The sequence below is a fragment of the Colius striatus genome, chromosome 7 (genome assembly GCF_028858725.1).
Source record: "Colius striatus isolate bColStr4 chromosome 7, bColStr4.1.hap1, whole genome shotgun sequence".
Classification (NCBI taxonomy): domain Eukaryota; kingdom Metazoa; phylum Chordata; class Aves; order Coliiformes; family Coliidae; genus Colius; species Colius striatus.
Genome location: NC_084765.1, coordinates 22,470,401 through 22,482,721, shown reverse-complemented (window position 1 = coordinate 22,482,721; position 12,321 = coordinate 22,470,401). Strand labels below are relative to the sequence as shown.

Genomic DNA, 12,321 nt, shown 5'->3' with positions numbered 1-12,321 from the left:
ACTACCATAGGTCACAGAACTGTTCAAAGATAGATTTCTGGGAAGCGCGCCTTCAAAAGAAAAATACAGCTTTCTTGCAAGAGTAGGGATTTTAGGTACTAGGTGCTGTTTAGTTACAGAATAAAAATATGTAAGACCCCAGTTTCAGTCTAAGGACAGCAAGCGACTGGGAGATTGCAGAGAATTGCAAGTAATACTGTATGTCTGGATGTTTGATGCTTTTGGCAAGTTATGGTCTTTCTGCAGATCTCTCTCTTGTAGTCTTATAAAACAGATAGCTCTGAATCATGAGTCAGATCTGAAGGCATGAATAAATGATGCAGAAATACAGGCTAGCTGTTAAATAATAAAGAAAATTATTTCTGTGAGGCATTTGTAAGAGCAGGGAGGAAGCATTAGGGAGACGTGTTTGCAGCAAAATGTCTTCTGGCGTAAGACCTGACCTACTTCTGAGTGTCTGCAGAATATACCTGCCTAAGAGCTTTGCCTTTGCCACGCTGCACATAACATAATAATATTTGTGACATTTGGCTTGTGTTATAGGCAGTGTACCAGCTTGCAAACCTCAGCCAGATGATGGCATCACTGTTCAGCTTTCCTCACCGCCTTGTAATTCTAACAGCACCGATTTTGTCTCTGTCCCATGTTGTGGCACTTTCTCATATCTTAATCTTTCTCTCATTTTACTTTACAGGATTTAATGGAGCAGCTTGAAAAGCAAGACAAAACAGTTCGCAAGTTAAAGAAACAGTTGAAAGTATTTGCTAAGAAGATTGGTGAACTTGAAGGTACTTTTATATTTTGAGAGTTAAAGAAAAATTTTGGGTTACTTTTTGAGATTTTTGTTGACTTCTGTCATCACATGCGTCTTTACTAGCGTTAGCCTCTTAACTGATTTCAGAAACAGGAGATGCAGTCAGAGCTCTTTCTCTTCCTTTACAAACCATTAGAAAATTTGCCATATTTTGAAGCCCTGAGTAAAAGGAGATCGATATTTCTCTGAAAGCAGAAACCATTTGAATGTAAAGGAATGTTTCCTGGGCTGATTTTATACTCAAAGACAGTATCTGATCTTGTAAAGACAAAAGCAATGCTAAATATGAACCAGGCTTAATTTACCTTTCCTTGTAAATTTCTCTATCCAAGAATGCTGAGACTGTCTTTCTCCACTTGAGGTGTTCTTTCAGAGCTGCCAGCCAAACTTGACTGTGAGAATGCTGAGATATGGACTAAGCCAATTTTGTTTTTATGAGCATGAGAGTGAGTTGCCTTAGGATCTTAGGAATGGTGAGACTGAGAGCTTATTTTGTCTCTGCATAAGTAAAGTCAATTTGATTGCTAAAAGCAATTAATAATGTTACAAAGTTGAAGTATTAATTTGTTTTTAAATAAGCCTGGTTCTATTATTTTCAGAAGCCTTTTTATGGTCATCTGCTTCCTCTAGAAACAAGCTCACTGCCTAGTGAGATGTTGTATTGAGTACTATTGAAATTAGCGACTGCAGTCTTGAGTGCTTCAGTATTTGAAAAGAACAGTGATAGGAAGTTAAATGTGGATTAACAGGAGTATATTATCCTTTAGCTAATGGCAGCTCTCCTTGAGCTCCAGTTTGGATTTCTGCATTTTCTATTCCGTTTGACAGGTGAACGCATTTAGCACACTTACAGGGTGTGCAACAGATTGCATGCAGTTAGGAGGGTTGAGAGAAGAGGGTGTAGCCTTCATGGGATGAAGCCAAGTTTTGCTTTTCAAAAACAAACATGCAGCGTAGGTGTTGAATGTGATACCATGAGGCACTGTATGCAACAAGGTGGATGTTTCCTCTGTCCTTTTGAAAGGTTACTCCAATTAAGGTTGTTTTTCAAAAGTGTTTAAATATTGTTTGGTTTCTGCTTTGGACAAGATCTCAGTAGTATTATACAAAATACAGAGTGGGAAAATGTTTCTGAAAACATAGTTTAGCCTGTGTTTATTACCTCATTAACTTAGAAAGATGTAGTGAGTCTGACTGGTGTGGAGTTAAATTTTTTCATAATTGCCTGTATGATGCCATGTTTTGGATTTAGAACTAAAACAGTATTACTAACACACCAGTGTTATGGCTATTGCTGAGCAGAGCTTGCATAGTGCCAAGGTTTTCTCTTTTTTCCCACTTTGCCCCCTCAGTGAGTAAGCCAGGGGGATGGGATGCATGCAGCCAGGGCAGCTGACTCAAACTGGCCAAGGGGATGTTCCATATTCAGTACCACCTAACATCAGGAGGTAGAAGAGGAGGTTTATTCTATGATTTTTACATACAAGGTGTCTGCTGTTGGGAGGCTGGCTGGGTGCTGGTCTCCCTGAGGTGGGAGGGAGCAGCATGAGTGATTGCCTTTGCTTTCCCCCACCTCTCTTTCCTTCATCTATTAAACTGTCTTTATCTCACCCATGAATATTCTCACTTCTGCTTTTAATATTCTCTATCCTGTCCTGCTGGAGGGCTGGGAGAAGCTAAGGCAGTGTGAGGATGAGTGCTTGCCTGCTGGTCAATGTAAACCTACCTACAATAGGTAACAAACATCAAGCTTGAAAAATACAGGCATTTTGCAGAACAGTTAACAGTGTCCTTGCAGTATCAATCTGGGATTAAGTGATTAACACTGCTATGGCTTCGCCTTTGGGCTTTTATATTACAACATCCAGGAAATCAGCAATAAGTCTGTATTAATAGATGCCATTCATACGTTTCTACTTTTGAAAGGAAGAATGCCACCCCAAGATGCATTTATCAACAATCTTTTTGTTTAATATGAGTTTTGTTGCTGTTACCCTGAGCCAAAGGAAAACATTGCCTAGTTCCATATGTTGGAGTTCTTCCTTAGAAATGTCATTTTTTTCTTCAAATATGCATTGGTTTTACTGGAAAATGTTATATCATTGTTTTCGTTTTACCTTTGAAGTGGGCCAGATGGAGAACATATCCCCTGGACAAATCATCGATGAACCTATTCGTCCAGTTAACATTCCCCGGAAAGAAAAGGACTTCCAAGGCATGTTAGAGTATAAGAAAGAGGATGAACAAAAACTTGTCAAGAATCTAATTTTAGGTAAGTATCTTTCTTATTTGAGTCTTCCTCTACTCTCAGAGGCTCTGAAAAAGGAATAAGAGCACAGAATTTGCATTATGAAATGAATAGCTTATTTTGGTTTTGACAGTGTTCAGTTTATCTAAAATTCCCAAACGTCTATTGTAACCTAATCATCCTTTCTGATGAGTATGGCAGTGTGCCCTCGTGGACAAGAAGGCCATTGGCATCTTGGGATGCTATAAGAAGAATGTAGCCAGCAGGTCGAGGGAGGTTGTGCTCCCCCTCTACTCTGCCCTGGTGAGGCCTCATCTGGAGTCCTGTGTCCAGTTCTGGGCTCCTCGGCTCAAGAGGGACAGAGAACTTCTGGAGAGAGTCCAGCACAGGGCCACCAAGATGATCAGGGGACTGGAACATCTTCCTTATGAGAAAAGACTGAGGGAACTGGGGCTGCTTAATCTGGAAAGAGGAGACTGAGGGGAGATCTTATTGATATTTACAAATATCTAAATGGTAGGTGTCAGGAGGTTGGGACAGCAGACAGCTATGGTTTATTATTTTCTGATATTTTACCAAGAAAGTGGCTCTTCTTCGTTTTAGTTTTCACTGGCCATGGATAGCTATGTATGTGCAGTTCACCGGGCAGATTGCGATTACCACATATAACACCTTCCAATGGCTTTCTACGTAACAAAACAATGTGTGTTTGTTTTTCCCAAGAGCTGAAACCACGTGGGGTAGCTGTCAACCTGATTCCAGGACTACCAGCATATATTTTGTTCATGTGTGTACGCCATGCGGATTACCTTAATGATGACCAAAAAGTGCGGTCGTTACTGACTTCCACTATCAATGGCATCAAAAAAGTGCTGAAGGTTAGTTAGTCTGCTTCGTTTAGGAAAACATTAATTTAGATTTTGCTTTTGATGTTATGTCAGAGGAGTAAGGAAGAGACTTTCAGTGAATTGGCTCTGGATTTCTCATCAGTAAAGTCCTCTCATCGAGATTACAAAAAGCTATTAACAAGCAACAAATTATAGTGGTAGCATTTTGTCCACATAATTCTATCCAACAGATGGAATTAGTGGAAAAAGAGCAATTTTTTAATTTTGAATAGACTTCCTCCTCTGAAGCTATGCCTATAAACCTCTGGATGCAGTCAAAGTTTGCATAGTGAGCCTTTGTAATCGAGAACACAATTAAAATGTTTCATTTTCAGTTTTGGTTGACAGATTTCATCACTTGCTTCACCTACAGATCACACTGGTCGTAATACTTTGAAGTCTTTTCAGTGAGTTAGCTAGGAGATAGTTTACTCCAGGAATATCTTGAAAGCAATATTAAGACATAAATATGCTTTATGGGGTTTTATAGCTTTTAAAGCAAATGTGCTCAAAACCCAAGCGATTTACCAAGCTACATGTTTTGGAAAAATGTTTAGTAAACAATCCTGTAGGAACTTAGATATTCATAGCAACTTTGGGACACATTTAAGGTAATTCAGTGCATGCTACAGAGTTCTAGAAATTTCAGTTGCTCAGATAGCATATACTATATTCTGTGGGTTTTGGCAAGCTGTATCAGGCTGTCAAAATGATTATGATGTAAATGACAAACTGAAATTGTTCTCTGCTCCTCCTGCTGGCTCTGCATCCTTCCCATCCTCCCTCTTGGGCTCATCACAAGGATCATTGTGCCACACAAAGAGTGTTTTGGCAATAGAGTCACATTGCCCTGTGATTCCTGCACAGAGCAGTTAGGCTGGGTCTGTAAAACACAGAAGGGTTATCTCCCCAGAGGAAATAATATTTTGAAAGTTTTTGAAAAACACTGCAGAAAACAGGGAAGGTGTTTAATGATATTTTGTCTAAAAACTTGCTTTTTTAATATGTTAATGGAATACACAAAGTTTTGTAAAACATCGGAATCTGAGTAGCTACACGTAAGTAGATTTTATGTGTTTATTTATCTAACGTTTTATTGGTTTATTCCTCCTGTGCCAGTCTGTTGAAATGTGTTTGTTTATATCTTCAGAAAAGAGGTGATGACTTTGAAACAGTGTCCTTCTGGCTATCTAACACCTGCCGGTTTTTACACTGTTTGAAGCAATATAGTGGAGAAGAGGTAAGCAATGCTCCTGCTCTGGTCTCTCTTGCGCTCTCGTGCACGCTACTATTTTACACATTCCTGTCATATCTCAAAGTCTAGTCAAAGTCACTTAAAGCAGATGCATTTCTTGGAATGGTGGTGATGGTGTCAGAAAGATAAAATTGGACCCAGTTTCCCTTTATTGCAGGCCTGAGGCCCAGAGGCCAGATGACATTGTGCTCATCAAAGCGCCAATGTAGATTAAGTAGAAGAATCTGACTGTGACCGTTATATTGTTTAGTAATGATTCAGTGCACCTCCCATGACAAAAGCTATATTGAGCCCTTTAACTGTAGTATGGCAGACCAATGTATGTTTGAAGAGGCTTTAGTGTGCCTAATTTCTTCTTCATACTTAACTGGGATTTTGACTATAAATGGCTAGATGAGAATGCCCATGCTGGAGTAGGAGAGAAGGGTCTTACCTGCCAGAAAGCTGGCAGAGTTTATTCCTGTGTAGTAGTTTAGCCCTGACTGGGTGTCAGATGCTCACCAAGTCATTGTATCGCTCCCCCTTCTAAATTGGACAGGGGAAAAATATAATGAGAGGTTTGTGAGTCAAGATAAGGGCAGGGAGATCACTCAGCAATTAGTATTGCTGGCAAAACAGACTCAACTTGAGGAGAAAAAAAAAGGTTTGATTTATTAATGAACAATCAAAACAGAACATGGAAATGAGAAATAAACCCATATTTTAAAACACCTCCCCCCACCCCTCCCTCTTCCCAGGACTCTCCTTCCTTCCCCCGTAGCAGCACGGGGGATGGGGACTGCAGTCAGTTCATAACAGATGGACTTTGCTGCTCCTTCTTCTTAAGGGATGGGCTCATCACACTTCCCACTGCTACAGTGTGGGATGCCTCTCACAGGAGATAGTCTTCTATGAAATTCACCAACATGGGTCCTTCCCATAAGCTACAGTTCTTTATTAACTGCTCCAGCCTGGGGCCTCCTACGGGGGCAGCTCCTCACACGCTGCCCCAGCATGGGTCATCCACAGTCCTTCAGGTACTGAGTGCTCCAGCCTAAGCTGAGTCCCTCACAGGATCACAAGTCTTTACAGCAAACCTGCTCTGGTGTGGGCTCCTCTCCACAGGCTCCCAAGTCCTGCCAGGAACTTGCTCCAGGGTGGACTTCCCATGGAGTCACAGCCTCCTTCAGGCATCCACCTGCTCCGGTGTGGATACGGGGTACACGGAGGAAACTTCTGGCAGATCTTTGTTTAAAGAAGCCACCCCTGTAGCCCCCCCAGCTGCCAAAACCCGGCCACACAAAACCATTCACTACATCCTGTTAGTTGAATTTGCCTGTCAAGGAAGCAGATGTGGTCACAAGTCACAACTGAAAAGCAATTCTTAGCATTAGCCTCAATGGGAAAAACTTCCAAATGAAAGTTTCGAGGGGCTGTGACTAATATTTTGAAAACAGTACTGGTCGGTTGCATGAAAAAATATCAATATTGGTTTTATGTGACATTTTTGTATTCCATTGAAACATTTGCTTCTGTTATTTTATGGATTCAGGGGTTTATGAAGCATAATACACCTCGTCAAAATGAACACTGCCTCACTAATTTTGATTTAGCTGAATACAGACAAGTACTGAGTGACTTGGCTATTCAGATCTACCAACAACTTGTCCGAGTGCTGGAAAACATTCTGCAACCAATGATTGGTAAGGCAAAGTTGATTACCTTAAACTTCACACTGAGGTACCAAAAGGAACATTGTGATGGTTGTAACACACTATAACTTGTATTTCTTCCTAACCCAAGAGAGTTTTGTTGTTGTTGTGGTATTCTGTTGATAGATGACAAGGGCTACACTGGACAGGTTGAATTAGAGGAAAACCTAAACTCTGGCTGCTTCTTCTGTCAGTGACAGAATAAATTTATATACCTTATCATACTTGACACAAATCATGCATTTACAGGAAGAAACTCTTAGGAGAGTCTTGACATGTGTTGCCTTGTCTGTTAGGAAATATCTCATGAAAAAATTAGACTTTAATTGCATTAGAACTCAAAATGAATATGGAGGAAAATGATCGGTTGTTACTATGAATAACAATTAGCAATGAAACAGCTAGCAATGATGCTCACACTGAGATGATTTTTTTTTTAAAGTACTACTCATTTTTATTGTCCGACAGCACTGTCAGAATTTTTTTCTGATCACAATACTTAGAAGAATGCAACAGCTCTCACTTTCATAACTGTGCTGCTCGTGTGACCATGGGAGGTAAAAAGCATTTTGCTGAGCTAGAGTTAGACCTTCCTTTCAAACACACATGCTGAAATCTTTGTAAAAACCCTTGCAGAGCATAGTGAGGCTCATAACTGCTGGAAATCATGGTAAAGTGTGACTAGCAGAAAGCTCAGCCCAGAAACAGTAAACTTTACTGTCTTGCCTAATATGCTGCATGTTGGCAGTATTCAGTCGTGATAATAATGCCATCAATCAAACACAGTTTCAGGAATGCTGGAGCATGAGACTATCCAAGGTGTCTCAGGAGTGAAACCAACGGGACTGCGGAAGAGAACATCCAGCATTGCTGATGAAGGAACCTACACTTTGGACTCCATTATTCGGCAGCTGAACTCTTTCCACTCAGTGATGTGTCAGCACGGAATGGATCCAGAGCTGATCAAACAGGTTGTCAAGCAGATGTTCTACATCGTTGGGGCTGTAACACTTAATAACCTTCTCCTGCGCAAGGACATGTGCTCGTGGAGCAAAGGAATGCAGATAAGGTGGGACATCTCATGTTATACTTTTCTTGAATGTGCTGCTGGGAATCTTGGTGAACTCTCAGTGCTGCTGAAAACCATTTTGGTGGAACAGCAGATACATTTTGAAAATCTATTTTCCTACACACAAACAGTTGCAGGTGCTGTTAAACTGATTTTGTGAGGTTTAGTTAAAAACTGCTTGGTTAACTTAGGCCAAATCCTACCTTACCTTGCTTTCAAGGCAATGTGGTAGAAGCAAAACAAAAGTATTTCATCATCGAGTTTGAATCAGAACTGTAGGTGAAATACTGGTGGGTGCTTTCTCAGCCTTTAGAGAATAATATTAAATACTGTGTACTTGCTGTGTTCATCCATGCCTTAGTTGGCTGCATCCTGCAGTAAAACCATCTTAGTGTAGTCCTTCATTTGGCATCAGTTGTCCAGTCTTACTCTGTTGCTGCATTTGGCGTCCATTGTCTAATATGCATTCCACTGGTATATGCCAGGACATTTAGCCAAGGCATTCCAGACCCTTAAATAATGTTGAAAAGCCTCGCTGCACATTTGCATGGACAAAATATCATTTGCCTTTCTTCTTAAACTTCTCACATTCCTGTAATTAATAGGAACAGGAACAAATGGGAAAAGCTAGTTAGTGGAAGTCTTTGGTCATAGTTTCTAACTGTTTTGAAACTCAAAATTTCCTGCCTTAGTCAGAAGGAAACAGTATGAAGACAAAATTACAAGAAATTACAAGTGTGTAGAACAAGCATGTAAGGACAAATAAGAAACATTGGGAAAGAGAAATTTAACATGCTATTGATTTACCCATAATCAAGCATTAGTGTCTTGATACTCTTACATCTTTGTACAGATACAATGTGAGTCAACTGGAAGAATGGCTGCGTGATAAAAATTTGATGAATAGTGGGGCTAAAGAAACACTGGAACCCCTCATCCAGGCTGCACAGTTGTTGCAAGTAAAAAAGAAAACAGATGAAGATGCAGAAGCCATTTGTTCAATGTGCAATGCACTGACTACTGCCCAGGTAAGCGAACCTTTGTGTGTTCTGCTCTCACTTTTGAGCAGTCCTCTGCTCTGTTGGTGTTTGCTATGTCCACGTGCAACACTGTCACACCTGGATCAAAGATTTACTGTTTTTGCATTAGCACGACTGAAACAGATGAAGTTGAAGGGGTAAAAAAAAAAAAGACCAGACCTTGTTGAGGTCTAATGTTCAAGATAAGTTTTGAAAAAATGAGAGGAAGTGCAATAGATTGTGCAGTGTGTAGCTCCATACGTAGTCTCTCAGTTTGTGAAAGTCCTTTGCTCAAAGACATCTCTGTACTCCAGACAGCTCTGCCTTGTTACTAGGACATTATGTTTCTGTGTCGGGTTACTATCCAGTTATGTTAATGGACAATTCACACAGAACTGTTGTCTCAGGGTCTGCAAACAGAAGTGTTAAGTTACTGTACCCATTAGCATCAGAAAGGCTGAACCAAGTGTATCTCAGTAAACAGCTGAACACTTCTGTTTCTGAAAGCTTTGATTTTGTACTGATAAGTTGCACTGATATTTTTTAACCGTGCTACATTTGCACAGAGCTTGTACAGGAATAAATGAATGCAAACATCTTTGATAATTACTGAACGTTCCCAGCAGGAAAAGTGTTGTGGTTTGTGTCTTTTTTTTCTTTTTTAAAGAACATTGTGTAAAAAACAGAGAATTTTTAATAAGTTTTACATGTTTAACCCATATTAATATTTAAAGTCCTTATGTTACTGTTCTTTCCCTTTTGGGCTTTAGCCATATGTTAGAGAAATAGCTCACTCTCTTGAACAATGCTGAAGTTGTAAGAATTCAAGTTGTTCTTGAATAGAAGCTACAGAAGTTCATAATTATAGAGTCAAAATTAGAGAGAGAAATTACAACATGTTTCCAGGGTGTATAGGAACACAATCAATTACTTATCTGATTTTTCAATAGTTTGAGTTTTTTCACACACATAGAATTTTAGAATTTCTGCCTGCAAACACATGTTCTGGAGGAGGCAGTTGTATAACAGCATTAAGCAAGTGATGGAATTCTGTATGAACCAGTACAGCAAAAAAAATAACAAATACTTGATCATTTTCTTTTTAAAAGAGCTAATTTGTAAGTATATTATTAGTAACTATGGATGATGCAGCTGTTGATTCTTCAGTAAAATGAACCCTCTTCTTGTTCTTCTTTACAGATTGTAAAAGTTCTGAATTTGTATACTCCAGTTAATGAGTTTGAAGAGAGAGTCTCAGTATCATTTATACGTACAATACAGGTATGGCTATATCTTTTCATCAAAAATCATTTGACTATTTCTAGGAAACTCTCTTAGGAGCCAAAATAGCTTCAGGAATCTGAAGTAAATTATACTTTTTAGCTACATTGAAAAGTTGATGTCAGCCTTGAAATTTTAAGCAATCGCAATTTACTGCCTCCAGACTTGCATGAAAATGTTAGTTTCTCTGACAGCATATATGAGATTTTGGAAAGTGAGAGGTTTTTATCTTTGTGTATGCCAGCTTTTCATGTGGTAACAAATTAGATATGAACATTTACTTTTTTTCAGACTGACGTGTAAAGGAACAATTCAGCTGCTTTGAAAACCAAGACCTATGTTCATTCCAAAATTCTTCATTTAGCCCCTCTAGTTTTATATATATTGATGGCGATTAAATGTTTTGAAAACTCTAAAGAAAAGCAGCCTGTAGAGCAAAACAAAAGAAACGTGATCTTTCTGGTCTGTTAGAAATTGAATTGCATTACTTTCAGGATTGGGAAGGTGGAACTGAGATAAAACTATAATTCCACTTGGTTCCACTTACTGAAAAGATGCAGTTACCAGATAATGGGCAAATGCTTCCTTTGGGAATCTGGGTAACTTCAGGCTGTATTGTAAAGGGAAGATCAGCAGAACTGAAAATGATGAAAGTAACTGCAGTTTAATGGCACCATTGTTGCAAATGTGTTGGGTCAAGTTAGCACAGAGTGTGTGTCTGTACACACACATGTATCTGTAAGCACAGATGAAACTCTACCTCTTTGCAAGATGATTATCATCAATGAAGTGGTTAAATATTAATGTAATCACTTTCTGATCTTTCCAGATGCGCCTGCGAGACAGGAAGGACTCTCCTCAGTTGCTTATGGATGCTAAACACATCTTTCCTGTTACTTTTCCATTTAATCCCTCCTCTCTGGCATTAGAAACCATTCAGATTCCAGCCAGCTTGGGCCTGGGCTTCATATCACGTGTCTAATCTCAAGGATGTACCATCAGTGTTAGATGGAGAATCGGTTGCCTGACATCTTTACCCATTAAAACATAGTGAGACACTGAAAACACATTTTCTGAACAGTCTATATATGCCCAGATCTGTAGTAAAAATAGCTGGAAAAACTACATAAGAGCACCACAGATTGAAGGCTAATAGAAAGATGTGCATTTGTGTTCAGTCATTGCATTTACGAGGACATCACTGATCCCTACATCTTCAAAATGGGAATCGGTCTGGGGCAAAAATTGTGTCTTTGGCTGTTTAGAGACATTTTTAGATCTTTAGTAACATATTTAAATATTGTAAATTAAATTCCACATATAACCTTCTCGTAGGCAGGGACCAACAGGGACAGTCAGTCCTGAACATGGAAGACTTGAAAGTAAGGCATTTTGTAGTAGAACACACAGTCACTTGGGGGCCTGTTACATTTAATTTATAAAAACTGGAATGGAGAAACACAAACTGGCAATATATAAAATGATTTCTTAAACCACTTCCTTATTTATGTCAGTTTGACATAAATTCTAGTGATAGGTCTTATAGCTCACTCTATACTGTAACTTAGGTGTTCATTTGTTAGTACTGTGGTTTCCCAAGCATACTAAATTGCTGCTGCACATGGTGTTCTTTTAAATGTATGACAGTATCATAATAAGCACTAAAACTATAAAGAAATTTCCTTTTTTGTTGTCAACCTTATTTACAGTCTGATGCAGTCTGTTCTTTTAACTGGATTTTTACAAACAGTATCAAATAGAGGAAAATGGTAACTAAGCACAAGTAGCACACTGGAAATTACATGTTTAGTTATTTCTAAAAGTAGTTAGCTAAAAATACAGAATCTTGAAGCAAATGATCCAAAGTCAGTGATGGGTTTAGTATTTATTTAGATTTTGTAGTCTGTCTAATGTTCTTGTTTGCCTGTAGACCCCAGGGATGGCAGTGTGTATTTTGAGTATAATCACTTTGAGTTTGCTTCCATTTAAAAAAAGAAAAAAAAAATCATGTTTCACTGGAATTTGAGAGGAAAAACTTTAATAGCCCAAGGCTCTCA

At 39.1% G+C, this 12,321-nt stretch overlaps 1 protein-coding gene across 4 annotated transcripts in view; it reads left to right on the top strand.

The window, feature by feature from the left end:
- The window catches only part of MYO5A (myosin VA), a 100,960-nt gene extending 89,018 nt beyond the window's left edge, over window positions 1–11,942 (top strand). For all 4 annotated transcript variants that reach the window (XM_061999276.1, XM_061999274.1, XM_061999275.1 and 1 more), the window contains 9 exons: window positions 695–788; window positions 2,940–3,086; window positions 3,786–3,940; window positions 5,100–5,189; window positions 6,736–6,886; window positions 7,682–7,964; window positions 8,818–8,992; window positions 10,184–10,264; window positions 11,094–11,942. In XM_061999276.1, coding sequence (XP_061855260.1) covers window positions 695–788; window positions 2,940–3,086; window positions 3,786–3,940; window positions 5,100–5,189; window positions 6,736–6,886; window positions 7,682–7,964; window positions 8,818–8,992; window positions 10,184–10,264; window positions 11,094–11,246 — 1,329 coding nt within the window. In that variant the 3' untranslated portion in view covers window positions 11,247–11,942. The remainder of the gene's footprint in view (window positions 1–694; window positions 789–2,939; window positions 3,087–3,785; window positions 3,941–5,099; window positions 5,190–6,735; window positions 6,887–7,681; window positions 7,965–8,817; window positions 8,993–10,183; window positions 10,265–11,093) is intronic.
- Window positions 11,943–12,321: the final 379 nt, after the last annotated feature.